At 40.7% G+C, this 14294-nt stretch overlaps 3 protein-coding genes across 4 annotated transcripts; 2 read left to right on the forward strand and 1 right to left on the reverse strand.

Moving 5' to 3' along the window:
* Positions 1-319: 319 nt before the first annotated feature.
* On the forward strand, positions 320-4692 carry ccdc77 (coiled-coil domain containing 77). Of its 2 annotated transcripts, none has more exons than XM_034142101.1 (12): positions 320-403; positions 1088-1132; positions 1413-1599; positions 1712-1854; positions 2175-2271; positions 2571-2661; positions 2767-2855; positions 3056-3204; positions 3366-3627; positions 3803-3928; positions 4035-4187; positions 4389-4692. In XM_034142101.1, exons 2-12 carry the CDS (start codon positions 1098-1100, stop codon positions 4533-4535), a joined length of 1479 nt encoding a protein of 492 aa, XP_033997992.1. In that variant the 5' UTR covers positions 320-403; positions 1088-1097; the 3' UTR covers positions 4536-4692. The 2 variants fall into 2 exon arrangements, with proteins under 2 accessions (XP_033997992.1, XP_033997993.1); XM_034142102.1 differs by having other exon boundaries at positions 334-407.
* Positions 4693-5376: 684 nt separating this feature from the next.
* hdhd5 (haloacid dehalogenase like hydrolase domain containing 5) lies at positions 5377-10794 on the forward strand. Its single transcript, XM_034141434.1, has 8 exons — positions 5377-5668; positions 7200-7415; positions 7503-7615; positions 7984-8077; positions 8162-8195; positions 8304-8478; positions 8553-8741; positions 9491-10794. Exons 1-8 carry the CDS (start codon positions 5573-5575, stop codon positions 9897-9899), a joined length of 1326 nt encoding a protein of 441 aa, XP_033997325.1. The 5' UTR covers positions 5377-5572; the 3' UTR covers positions 9900-10794.
* Positions 10795-10989: 195 nt separating this feature from the next.
* LOC117491449 (ras-related protein Rab-19) lies at positions 10990-14165 on the reverse strand. Its single transcript, XM_034141436.1, has 5 exons — positions 13989-14165; positions 13416-13513; positions 12676-12864; positions 12038-12221; positions 10990-11551 (listed from the first exon to the last, which is right to left on the reverse strand). The coding sequence occupies exons 2-5, from the start codon at positions 13464-13466 to the stop codon at positions 11277-11279; spliced, it is 699 nt and encodes a 232-aa protein (XP_033997327.1). The 5' UTR covers positions 13467-13513; positions 13989-14165; the 3' UTR covers positions 10990-11276.
* Positions 14166-14294: the final 129 nt, after the last annotated feature.

The following is a 14294-nucleotide window of genomic DNA, read 5'->3' on the forward strand; positions in this document are numbered from 1 at the left end:
AAATGCTGTTGTGTAACAGTGGAGTTACTAAACTAAATGTATATGACCACATACACAAATACCATCCATAAATTGCGCCAGTTCAATGTAATGATTGAAACTTTAAAACCATTTTCTTTACTTTTTTCGATATTACAGTAACTTCCCGATGTTAAATCATCCTCCATCCCTGGTGATGTGTCTTCTGTCTGTTGATCCCTACTTTTCATGTCGCTCCCTGGTCGCTCCACAGCTCAAACCCAGTACCCTGGCCTGCCGCTGGAGGACCAAATTACTCCAACTTCGCTGCAGTTTACCACGAAGAAGACGACGACGCTTTAACTTCCGGGTTTCAAAATCCAGATGACAACAACAACCGGTAGCAACGAACCAACAGCACCGCTGAACGAAGACTTTTGAGACTGTGAGTAAGTTAAATGTAAAAGGATGCTAGCCAAAAACACCAGAAATAAATTAAATGTAGCTTTGTTGTTGTGCTGTTATATGCTTACTTTATTTTTGCTAAATCTAAAGTGTTTCCTTCAATATACCCCACAAAGGATCGACACAACTTAGTAGCTTTGCAAAAGGAAGTAACGTGCTTATTTGTTTTTGTCATAAAGGTACAGTTACAACTGTAGTCTTATTTAGCTCGATTTATGTTGAAATCTTCAACGTGAGTATACCGTTATTTCTAAAAGAGTAGTAGACTTTGCTTTTAAACGTCCCGCTCCCCCTGGCGCCCGACCAATGGAAACTCAGACATGCTGCACACTTCCCTTTATACAATATGTGTCACATTTGACTTTTATATTTTACAAACTACGCTTTATATGATCGTAATCCGACCACAACTCATGATAATGGGCATTTAAAAAGATGGCAATAAACTGTTTATTTGCTGTCAATATTTCAGTATTCTCAGCAATGATTTCTCACAGTGGCTCTCTGGGCTGACATCTCTGTATTAACATTGTATATTCCAATCATCTGTTTGGCCTCTTGATACAGAATTGTTTGCAGAAAGTATGTAATTGTTAGACAGGTATAAACAGTATTTTTTACAGTATTGATGACAACCACTTTTGTATTACCCTTTTGTTTTCAGTGTTATTGGGATGGGATCTCCAACAAAAGATGCAATACCACACAGGTAAGATCTTAAAGTCAGAGACATTTTTTTGTGCAATAGAAATGTTGCTGTGACACTGAGAGGGTCCATTGTCAGAAGATGTAATACTTTAACTGTAATCTCCCTGAATGATGCTTAGTCTTATAATGTCCCCCACTGATACATCCCTAAATCTTATCCCACATGGATTAAGTCTCACTCCTTAAGAGGGTTTAAATACCTTTTTTCATTCCTTTTTTTAATGCAGCAGGTACTGTAACGCATGGGGCAAAATGTAACAGTCTCTTTCTTGTTTCTACAGAACCAACCTTCGTACGCCTGGTCGAGAACCTGACTCCCCACTTCCCCCGATCCATGAGCGGTTGGCTTACCTGCGTCCCTCCAGGGAGCTGTTGGAGTTTTACAGACAGAAAATCGCCCAGTTTGACGGAGAGCACGAGGAGCTGCTGCAGATGCTGGAGAAGTACAAAGGCATCACAGAGGACCAGGTGAAACACAGCTAGGAGTCATATGTGATTATAATTTTTTTGTATGTTTGGCATGCATGAGTATAATTGCCTGTTTTTACTGAACTTCTGTGCGTCCTGGATTTCCTCTCAGCATAAACTACAGTGGGAAGTGCGACAGCGGGAGGGCGAGATTGCCGAGCTGCAGAACGCTCTGAGTGACATGCAGGTCTACCTTTTTCAAGAGAGAGAACAGTCTCTCCGGCTTTATGCGGAAAATGACAGACTAAAGATCAGGTGGGTGTACAGTTGATGATGAATCCAGTGGATATTTTGACCTGTATTAGCAGGAAATCACAGCTTTGATAATAACATGAATTAGGGCTGCTTTTAAATGTAGGTGTACCAGATCCATGTGGCTGCTATTATGCATGATTGTTCTCTTAATGGTACTTCATATTTGTTTAAACAGTATAACAGTGTATGATTTTCTAACAGGCCCTTTGTGAAACCACCTGTGTGGTTGAGCCTTTAATATCTGCTTTTAGCATTGTATTGTCATTATTTTTTCTCAAGCACTACTATTCAGTTATCTAACATTATTCACTGCTGTGCAGAGAGTTGGAGGACAGGAAGAAAATCCAGCACCTTCTTGCTCTGGTGGGTCCTGATTCCGGGGAGATCACATATTTCCACCGGGAGCCTCCTCACAAGGTACATGTTTACTTTATCGTTGATCTGTCTCACAGCAGCCTGTGCAGTTTATCCCTTTTATACATGCTAAATCGGCTGGCACACTTAAATGGAACTGGTGTTGTTCATGTGGCTCGAGATGTCTTGCATTTTTTAATTACATAGTCACATGTATTTTACAATACAATTACAACAAATAATTTGTATTACTTTATTTTTGCTCTACACTTTATTACTTGGGATTAAATATGACTCTATGCAAGATAAAAAGGTAAACAGGTAATCAATGTTCTGAACACAGCTGTTCTGTTGTATATCAGGTAACCATCACACAGAGGAAGTCCGAGTCCAGCTTGGAGGAACATCTCAATCTCAGGCCAACAAAGTTAAGACCTGCTGCGACCAGGAAAGGTTTGAAAACACTTTATGGCAAATGTCTTTTGTACAATTAATTTGATTTAAATGTTAAATACAGACAGACTGTGACATTTTCACTCCATGTCTGTATTTTTTTAGAGAGTGGCAGGAGATTAAAATCAGCAGAAGGGACTAATGGAGAGAGCTTGGAACAATACAAGAACGATAACCAGACATTGTTACTACAGGTAGGTCTAGGTGTCTTTCTGATGCGGGTAATAGAATGAATGTGCTTTCAATTTTCATAAAGAGAGCTACACATCACTATTCAACATTAATGATTACAACAGAAATGTGAAAAGAGTGATGAGAACTTTTTTCCCTTCTCTGCCTCCATGGTTTTGGCAATGATTTTACCAAACTATATTTGTATCGCTTGTGTTTTCAGGTGGAGGCCCTGCAGGCTCAGATGGAGGAGCAGACCCGTCTGGTTAGAGAGCAGGTGGAGTCTCTGATGGAGGATAGGCAGATTAAAACAGAGGAGGCACAGGCACAACGGCAGAAAGATCAGGAGCGGATATCAGCTCTGACTGACAAGTGGGTCTGCATTTTTTTTTTTATTCACAACTACTGTACTGTACTGTGTATTTTAGGAATGATGCTCTTTTAACCCTTTTTTTCATTTTGTGAACCGTCAATCCTCTTTTGCATTTTTTTCTTTTTGTAAACACATTTTTCTTTTTTTGTTTACACCTTAGGCTCCAGCGTACCCAGAACCTGTTATATGAGAGCACCAGGGATTTTTTACAGCTAAAGTTTGACGCCCGGGCTCATGAGAAGAGCTGGATGTCAGAGAAGGACCGACTGCTCAGGGAGCTGGACTCCAGCCACAACCGTCTGAGGAAGACCCCGTCTGCCGGCGCAGAGCTGGGCCCAAAGTGGCAGCCCAGCAGCAGCACCGCCCTGCTCCTCCCTCGGCCTCAGCCTGAGTTGAAGCAGTCGCTCAAGGATGAGCTGAAAGTAATATTTGTTTCGTTTTTTTATCCTGAAAGCATAGCCAGAACTTAAAATATATCTGCTAACTTATCACTTCTGCAAACTCACCTCAATATGAATAATCCTTCCCTTTGATGAAATATTAAGCTCTGTTTGTTTTAGGTTGTTTTTTTTTGTTTTATTTTATCTATGTCCTCAGGCAATGCAGGAGGATGTGAAGCAGGCCCACCGTCTGGCAGAGATGTACAGAGGGCAGTGCATTACACTGGAGACAGAGCTGTCCCAGATCAGAGAGGAGGGGGATGTGGGCAGGGAAATATTTAAGGTACCATTCCTGTGCATATACAGCTCTGATTTAATGTTCATATGTTATGCCATGTCCAAGTTTCTTGATACTGATGTTTGTTATTTTACCAAATGTTTTTGTGCAGGAGCGTTCAGACAAAATGGCCAAGCGTCTGCAGCTGATGACTCAGCGTTATGAAGCGCTGGAGAAGAGAAGGGCCATGGAGGTGGAGGGCTTCAAGACGGACCTGAAGCACCTCAGACAGAAGTTCAAAGATGTCGAAAAACAACTCCTCAAGGTGAAATGACTTGACCGATAATTGAACTTTTTCAACTAACCCCATTTTTTTCACTTTGTCTTAACTGTTTAAAAAAAAATGTGGGTGATTTTTGTAACGCCAACAAGCATGTTTTGAGCTCTCTATTTAACTTTATATAGAACTTTATTATAGTTAAAATGCAAACCGTTAAACCTGATGTACATGCATCCTCTGTGGCAGGTTACTCTGAATGTTGGGCCCAACCAGGACTTAGCCATTCTGCATGAGGTACGTCAGACCAGCGGCAGGACGAAGAAGGTTCAAGGTGAGCTGATGGCGCTGAAGGCTAAGATCTACGGACTGGAAAACGAGCTGAGATTCAGCTGAGGACTGGACTGTGGTGTCTACTGTCTGCCTGTAGAGGATAATCAATGTGCAGTTTATCTAAGTCATGTTTGTTTGTGCTACTGGATTTATAGCTTACACTTAGAATGAATGTTATTTGTATTTTGTACACTGGACTAATAAAGATGTTTTGCTACAATGGTTTTAAATTAATGAACACCCATTTACAGAATGAAATGAACATGTCATATGGTGTCTAGTGAGTACTTTGGAATTACTGATTCTGTTACAACATTACTGGCAATAAATAAATAAAAAACGTTTGTTGGACTTAACTAACTTTACCTAAGACAAGCATAAGTATAGACATGGTTATATAGACTGTCTGTGAAAAGTACATTCTAACATGTTACCTGATCCACTTTGGGGTTAATTTGTAGGTGTTATTTAAGTACTAAGAAAATAAATTGTATATGTGCATTACCATGTATATTAATTAAATACAAAATGTGTAAGGTAATTTGCTGATAAATATATTTTAAAAGGCTGACTAAATTAAGGCTGTTAACTTGAACACAGCATTGTTTATAACTCATATAAACTATAAAGGTTTTAAACATATGAAATGTTTAGTAGCCTATGTAGCACTAACTAATTTGACCAACCACTTTACTCAAACTACACGGTATTATGACATGTTACAGAAAACATTATTTGCGTGTCAATGTCGAGAATTAATTATGTTATAATAATTTTAATTATATTTGTGCGGTTAAGTTTCTATTATAAAGTCATTCAGTTTCATTTCTACAAAAACTCGGATCATAAACAACCTTGTCTTTCCGGTGGCTCTGCGCATGCGCATTCATGTCACTGTTGTGTATTGAGTGATGGCAGCTACAGTGACAGCATGAGCAGAGCGCGCAGAGTTTAGTATTGACCCTCTCTGTTTGAGATACCATGATCCATTTCTGCAGTCCTAAGTAGATAGTTACTGTTAGCTCGGCTAAAGCTAGAACAGCTCTGCTCTCTTTTATTGTTGTTTACCCACCGTCTTTTACACACAAGTGCCTGAAGATATGCAGAGAGTAAGGTGTTGGAAAACCGGCTTGCAGCTGCTGAAATCAGCCTGTGAGGGAGCAGCAAAACCTTCAACTTCAAGAAAGTATAGCCATGTAAGTAGATGTTCTTTGAAAACTTTACTTAAAGGTGGGGTAGGTACATTTGAGAAACCGGCTCGAGATACACTTTTTGTTATATTCCATGGAATGCTCTTAACATCCCGATAGCAATGAATATCTTAAGTGCTTTGACAAAAAAATCCATAAAAAAATGTAATCTGTGGATGCCGTAGTACGGTAAAAAGCACGACCAATCATTTTAGCCGGCCCGGCTAAAATAACTGGATGGCCTACCTGCCTGTCAGCCTTCCATCTGTGCACAAACTTATCTCGTGCCCTCATTGGTCATGTGCGCGTTCGTGTGTGTTGGAGGAGGGTCTCTATAAGGAAGTGGGAGATTTTTTCCGGCTGTGTATTTTCAAATTCTAGCACACTCAAGCTGGTTTCTCCAAAATTACCTACCCCACGTTTAAATTAAGATAGAGGTTAATGAATACCAAGTTAAGAAAAGTACCTTGTCAGCTTGTTTTTGTACTTATTTATTTTCTATTGCAATGTTAAAATGGAAAAACAACATGTCAAAGCTAACCCCATCACACAAACACACACACACACATTTTTACTATGGCACACATTCAAACCTCAGTCATTACTATCTTATTCTCCTAGTTCACTCCTCAATTAGTTACTAGGCTACAATAAAATGGTGGTGTGTAATGTATATACTCTGGGAACAAAGTCCCACCCAGTGCCCTGATCCTGAAGTAGCAGGATTATGACCCAGCCTGTAGTGATGGAAATTCATTTGGCTCGGCTCACCAAGAAGAGCCGGCTCTTTCGGCTCCCAAACGGCTCTTCATTTTACCACATATATACCTTTTATAATTCAATCAAATGTAGCCCTGTTTTGACAAATGATTTATATGTGTACACATATATCACTTACATTATTCAATACATCCTTTGTACTGAAGTATTCAAAAGTAAAAATTAAATTTGTAATATAAATGATTTGCTGTGGCCAATTGTTTTCATTGTATTTACAGACCCTTGTAACTCTCTGATACCACCCAATGAATGCACTGACTTGCTTGTAGAACCAGGCTACACAAAGCAGATAGCAACACCTATAAAAACTTTAGCATAGACATTTAAAAAAAAGGACAGCTACTGTATCGACATTTTTAAATTGTATTTAAAGAAAAAGCCCTAACAAAACAGCAGGGCTCTATTTCAGTATTAACTAAATAAATAAAAAAGACAGCAACAGCTGACATCAAATCTTTGCTGAGCCTAAAAGATAATCATAAATAAATAGTGAAAATAAATATATTGCAATGTGCAAAACAGCAGCATCCAACCGTCTCTAATCCTTGGATATTACATGTCACTGCATGCATGCACGGAGCACCCGTAGCACGGAGATCATCATATCATTCCGTCTTGTATTACTTAACAAAAATAAATAAATAAAAAAAACTCTTTGCGCCGGCTCGTTCGCGACCGACACATCACTATGTAGTATCACTGCTAATGAACAGCCCCATGTTTTCATGCTGCACATGCCCCCCCCTCTCTATCCCAGCTCCCTCCTCAGGGCGCCGGCTCCTTCGGGCTCCTCTTTGACATTGATGGGGTGCTGGTGCGGGGCAGGACCCCCATCCCTGCAGCCAAGCAGTGCTTCAAGAACCTGGTGGACCGCCATGGGAAATACAAGGTGCCTGTGGTGTTTGTCACCAACGCTGGGAACTCCATGAGGCAGGCTAAAGCAGAGCTCCTGTCACATCTGCTTGAGGTGGAGGTAACTGAAGACATCATTTCACTTTTCCCTTTTTAGTCCTCAGCTTGCACTGTTTTGTTTTTCTCTGACATCTATATTCTTTCACAGGTGACTCCAGACCAGGTGATGCTGTCTCACAGTCCTTTGCGAATGTTCACCGATATCCATAAAATGCGGGTGCTGGTGTCGGGACAGGGTCCCATAGAGGAGGTCGCTCACAAGTATCCTGTCTTAAATCGGGAACTCTGCGTTTGTGCATTTACCTCTGGAAGTTGACCTATAAGAGAAGTGTGCATGTTCTGTTTATTCAGTGTATTTTTGCTCGTGTTCCACGTTGTTATCAGTGTTTAATCTTTGTACCCTTTGTTCCCTTTGCTGCCTATTTGTCTCAGTGAGGCCCTTTCACAGATTTATTGCCTTTTATCAAGTGTAGGTTGTCATTCATTTAAGTCAATTTATGGATTTCCCATCAAGTCTTAGAAAAAGCCAGTTTTTAAGGCCTTCTTAGTGTATAGATAAATACCGTAAGTAAGTCAAGTGTGTTTACTGTAACTCTTGCTCATCTGTGTTTGACTTTAACCCACTTCAGTCTGGGCTTTCAGGATGTTGTTACCATAGATATGCTCAGGGGTGCATATCCTCTTCTCGATGTTGTAGATCACAGCAGAAGGCCCAAGGACAAGGTACGTTGTATTAATCGTCAAGCCTGTTGATGTTCAGTTACAGATTAGTGAGACATTTTAACAATTGTGTATCATATTTTACAGATTCCCCCCACAAAAGGTTTACGGCCAATAGACGGTAAGTTTTAGCCTTAAGTGTGATGCTTAAGCATTGATTAACAATTCCTAACAAACTCAGGAATGGCTGTCTTATGTTTCTCCCTTCTTCACCTGTGTGTTCCTACAGCTGTCATCCTATTTGGTGAGCCAATCAGATGGGAGACCAACCTCCAGCTTATTGTTGATGTCCTCCTGTCTAACGGGAACCCAGACAATGTTTGGAACGCGGCGCGGTACCCTCACATCCCACTCCTGGCCTGTAACATGGACCTGCTGTGGATGGCCGAGGCGAAGAATCCCAGGTACAGTATGTGTAAAAAATACACACTGAAACATTATTACGGGTGTTATTATACTGAATGTCCCTGTGTCATAGGTTTGGTCACGGTATGTTCCTGGTGTGCTTAGAGAGCATGTACAAGAAGGTCACAGGCTTTGATCTGAAGTACGAGGCTCTGATCGGTAAACCCAGCGTGGTGACGTATAACTACGCCGAGCTGCTGATCAGAGAGCAGGCCAAGAGGCTGGGCTGGACCACGCCTGTGAAGCGGCTGTATGCTATAGGGTGAGTTACTCAGTCGGCTCATGACCTTAGATCCACATTTGTCCCTTAAAGCGATAGTTCAAACTGTTTAAAGTGGAGTAGTTTGAGTTTGTCCATAGTGAAGCAATACACTGCTGAGTACAGGGCTGGCAGGAAAATGTATATTATAATCAATATCAGTTTAAGTGTATGCCATATTTAGAATATTTACTTTGCAGAGAGAGCCCTTTCCTACAGTGAACTGAAGCTGAACAGTAATTTTACTCTTTATTTTAATCTTTATATTGAGTTGGTGGTCTCATACTGCCTTAATTGGTTTGTTTTTTCAGTTATTGTGTAACTTGTGTTTTTCTATCCTTAAAATGGTGGAACCAGCTCCCCATTGTAGCAGGAGAGCAGACAGTCAACACATCTTATGTCTCAGACTGCACCTTGGCCTATAAAATCTATCAAAGAATATTTATAATGCAACTCTTCTCATTTCTGTATGTCGCACTATTTGAAGCATATGTACTTTTAGGACTCTTGCTGTTCTGAATTTGCCCTCATGTAGATAAAAGCATCAGCAAAATTTAAATCTGAAGGGTTGGCTCTGATTCACCAAAGTCAAGTAAGAGCTCCTTTTTAATGAAGAAGAAGAAGAAGAAGATTCAACTTATTGTCATTACGTAGTACAGGTACTAGGTCTTTCCGGGACTTGAACTGGTGACCTTCCAGTTGCCAAGTCGCCACCACCGCCCTTATGTGTTGCCACTTCATCTTTTTAACAGTGATAACCTCATGTCGGACATATACGGCGCCAACCTCTACGACCACTACCTTCAGGCTTCCCAGCGCACCAAGGCCCAGATGCAAGCCAAGAGTGGGGGAGGAGGCTCAGAAACTGTTGAAGACGCCCTGAAAATGACCTCAGCAGAACTGGGCGGAGCGTCCGGTGTGTACGGGACAGAGGGGGACCTCCCTGAGGGCTGCAGCTCCATCCTGGTGTGCACAGGAGTGTACAGCAGAGAGGAGGGGCTGCCCTCGGACCCTGCCCACACCGTGAAGGATCAGCCCACCTTCCACGGCCACAGGGACTTCCGCTTCGACCCCAGCCTCACGGAGCCGACCTTCCTGGTGGAGGATGTGAAGGATGCGGTGGAGCTGGTGTTCCAGCAGGAAGGCTGGCCTCTGGAGTAGGATGAGCGGCTTCATCAATAACAGCCGTCCAGAAAACAATTCTAACCATCCTAAACCGGTAGCAGCACCATCTCTAAGAATTGTTTTGTTACTAACATCCGTCCCTAATCCTGACTGGGGATATGAAGCTGTTTCAGTGGCTTGTTTTTACAGATTTTTATAAAGTGCCGTAGAATTAAATGCAAACAGCAACAGTATGCAATCCTTTTTAAGTTGGTCATGTTTGATAGTGTGTCACAGACTGCTACAATATTTATATTGCACGACACATCCACAAACACACACAATTGCCCTACCTACTACTACTACTGTATATGTCAATTTATCAAGTAGAACATGTGTCCATTCTTGCCTTTTTACGCAGCTTTCTCTTTTTATAAAACGCACATGGATTTGAAGGAAGTCTAGGTTTTGAGTTACTAAACTATGACATTTATAGAGTACTGCAAGTTCATGTATGATTGTTAATACATATTTACACGTTTACCTGGATAACATTCAGAATAATCCAGAAAGACCTTATCTTGCCTTTCCAAAATATAGCTAGACCATTTCTGCTGTTTGTTTTTACTGCTATCATATTTCAGCTTGATTTGTTTTTGAATGTGTAACCACTAATGGTGATGAGATTAAGTTGGTTTCAGTTTAGTACCTCATACATTTTAACCTATGTCCAGAGTAGTCATTTTATTTTAGGATTTTTGGGGGGTATCTTTTCAAATTATACACAATATCACAGTTACAAAAGAATGTGCTTTTTTATCGTCTGATGGTTAAAGTCTAAGGGAAATAGTTTGAAATGTTAATTTAAATGTCAGTAATACAATAAGAAGAATGTTCTGTGAATGTTGAAGAATAATAAAGTATTTACATTAAAGTACTACTGAAAATTAGACAGGTTTGTTATATCTGTAATAATATAACATATTATAATAAAGTGTATTATTATATTGAGTCTTTATTCCACTTTATTCTACAGTGATAATTAAGTGGAATCTGCAGGTGATGTTAAATACTGGGTAAAACTGTGAAACACTGGTAATGTACTGAAAAAGCCATATTGAATAAAATAACAATTAAAAGGATGAAAGACACAAAACGTTGCTTGTCAAGTCAAATATTCTGTGTACTGTAGTGCAGTTTTAGTACAGTCCTCCAGCTGAGGTGTGAAAACCTCTTAACTTATCCTCTGAATATACAAAACATGTTCGATAAGCAGCCGCCATTTAAAACCTGTTACTGATTCAACAAAATGCATAAATATTCAATGTCAAAATATATACAACACTTTCACACACACACACACACAATGCAACATATGTAGTTTCTTCTAAATTGTCAACCCTATTTTCCAAACAAAAAGCAGTTGCAGTCCGCTCAGCAGCCACACTTCCTGTCTGAAGACTCGGAGCCGTTGACCGAGTGGGAGCTGTTACTCAGCATGAATTGAGGCGAGTCTTGGGGGATCTCGTCTGTGATGGTCATGCCGTTGCGTGCCAGCAGCTCCCGGGCCATGAGGATAAAGGCTGCCTCCACGTTCTGGGCCTCCTTGGCAGAGGTTTCCAGGGCAGCCAGCACGCCGTTGTTTTCTGCCAGAGTGCACGCCTCCTCGAACAAAACCTGCCTCTGAGCTTCAAGGTCGGACTTATTACCTGCAGGGATTAGCAGAGCAGGATATCAGAAAGAACACAAATAACAGCTTTATTATCAATTTAACACGGTCAGGAAAATAGCAGACATTTTTATGAGATTCCAGTGTAATGTGTTAATATTTTCTCCGACCAACACTAAAGATACTGAGTTAACTGCCCTAAATGAAAAAGGAAAACATAACATCCTCAGATTGTAGGAGATGGAACTAGAGGAGCACATATACTTGAAAACAATCGTATTGATTTTCAATTATATATAATCTTTCATTTTGCAAATCATGTAATCTAATGATTGTTTATCAACACAAAAGACCAACAATCCAAAATCCCTACATATTCTGTTTACAACTGTTTGAAAGCTTAAACCAGAGAAAGAATGGATTCATTGGTGTGTCAGTTTACCACCAATGTATTGTCCTGAAGTCTAGGAATATGTTGAAGAGTTTACAGGATAACATAAAACCAATTTATTTTCAATCTACTTACCAATGAGGATCAGCACCACGCTGGCAGCTCCAAACTGCTCCACCTCTCTGATCCAGAGGGGAACAGAGTCAAACGTGGAGCGGCGTGTGATGTCATAGGCCACCATCGCCCCGTGGGCACTGCGGTAGTAACTCTGAGTTATGGTGCGGAAACGCTCCTGACCTGCTGTGTCCCACACCTGCATCTGCAATAACAACCCCAAAACATCCAATATTACTGACATAGTTACAAAACGTGTCTATGAACATGAGTTAGTCAGATGTGCTGTGAAAGACTCTGAAAGTAATCCGTCCTTTTTTTTTTGTATTACTTTGCCTGTGTGTACACTAACCCTAACTAATAAGCATAATAAGACAAGCATGCAGTTGACAAATGAACACACCCAGAAAGCTAACACACAGGCCGTTCTTAGGGAACATTAAGGCACTCCTCTTTCTCTTAAGGAGAAACAAATACTGATCAAGCAAAGGGAGTATTTACTTTAAGACACGAGTAAGTACACACACATCTTATATATTCATATTTCTGTTAACTATGTTATATGTTATACCCATGATCAAATTAAAGTAACCTTAATGTGGGATTCAAATATAATTTCTTAATACATTTTTAAAAACAGCAGAGTGTTTGTCACATACCTTGACCTTCTTGCCATCGATGTCCAGGGTGCGAACAGTAAAGTCCACCCCGATGGTGTTCTGCTGCTTTCCAATGAAAATGCCAGACTTGAAGCTCTGTACCACACAGGTCTTCCCCACGTCTGAGTCCCCAACCAGGATGATTTTGAAAAGAAAGTCGAAAGAGTCCTCAATCTCTGGCCCTGCAGACTGCATGGTGAAGGGAGGAATATGTTCACAATAAACCCACTGAGGCTGAAACACAGGATTATGTGCCTCTATGCAAAAGAACTGGTTCAAGTTGTGTCAATAGAAAACTGACACTATTTACAGAAACAGCGGGCACATCCTAGTCATAAAAAGAGGAAAATCAGGTTTATATCAGCTGTAGTAGAACAGTCAATGTGTCTCCAGCTGAAAAATGTGTGATCTGCAGGTAAAGAGCCAGTCAGAGATCAAAATAAATCACTATAAATGATGAAAAATCCCAGTTTTTATCCAACATTGCGTTTTCTGTCATGTTAAACCTCATTCACCAACTCTATCCAGCTCCAAAATCAACTTGATTGTCCCATAACAGAGGATTAAAGTTCCCTTTTTGCCATCCAAAAGTTGTTATTCATCCTGCGCTTGTTTCCATGTCTTTGCTACGCGACACATTCTTAAAGTCTTACACAGAAGAACAGTCTGCCCTGCTGCCCTTTAGACTGTCACTGTTTCTACCTTCCACTTCAATTCTGACACATAGACCCGCCTCCTACCTGTCTTGGTAGGTGTGACCTCCAACTGCCAGCCCACCTGCACCACTGCATCTTGGGATATGGGTTTTCTTTTCACGCTCTGTAATAGGACGCAATACCTGAAAGAGGCAAAAAATAAAGTTAAGTGACCTGAAATATTGTTCATTACAAAAAGCACTGGTTAAGCATAAATAGATTTTAGATGGATTTAAAAATATTGAGATCTAGTTGGATTTGTTACAAACTAGTTATGACATTTAGTTTAGAGTAAAAGTTACACAGACTACAAAGTGCTGGCTCAGTGTGCAAATACCCCAAAGCAAACAGCTTAAACTACTTCTGCAACTTAACGTAATGTAAAAACTTGACATTCGTCTTAACAGCTGTCCTTTGGACCACAGAATGTTTTTGTACCTTTAAAATCGCCTAAACTATGAGCCCCCCGGCTGACTGCTGTCAACTAACACATTCCACAGCACTCCACAACAGAGAGCTAAGCGTAGCACGAGCAGGAACAAAACACGACAGGCACTTAGAAATGATGTATTTAAAGACAGGATTATCTAACTAAAAGTGTAATTGAAATGTTTTTACCTCAGGCTGCACACATTGGTATCACAGTGAGATGTTAACACAGAATGAGCATTCAGCTCTGAATCAGTCTCTCTCTCTCTCCACCCCCTCTCTTGTTCTGTCGTCATCTCAGCCCACAGAAGAACAAGGCACAGCTGGACACAGGACAATGTGTGAGTGTGAGGGGCACTTGACCAAGCTGGGTCTATCTTTGGCTGTGACCACCAGCCACCTCCTTTCCGTAGTGTGGTTGATGCCTGATTAGATGCAATGAATGTGGTTTTGTTGACCATTTCGTGATGGCACAAATAAGACAACAGTGAAAAA

The sequence above is a fragment of the Trematomus bernacchii genome, unplaced genomic scaffold (assembly GCF_902827165.1).
Source record: "Trematomus bernacchii unplaced genomic scaffold, fTreBer1.1, whole genome shotgun sequence".
Taxonomy (NCBI): domain Eukaryota; kingdom Metazoa; phylum Chordata; class Actinopteri; order Perciformes; family Nototheniidae; genus Trematomus; species Trematomus bernacchii.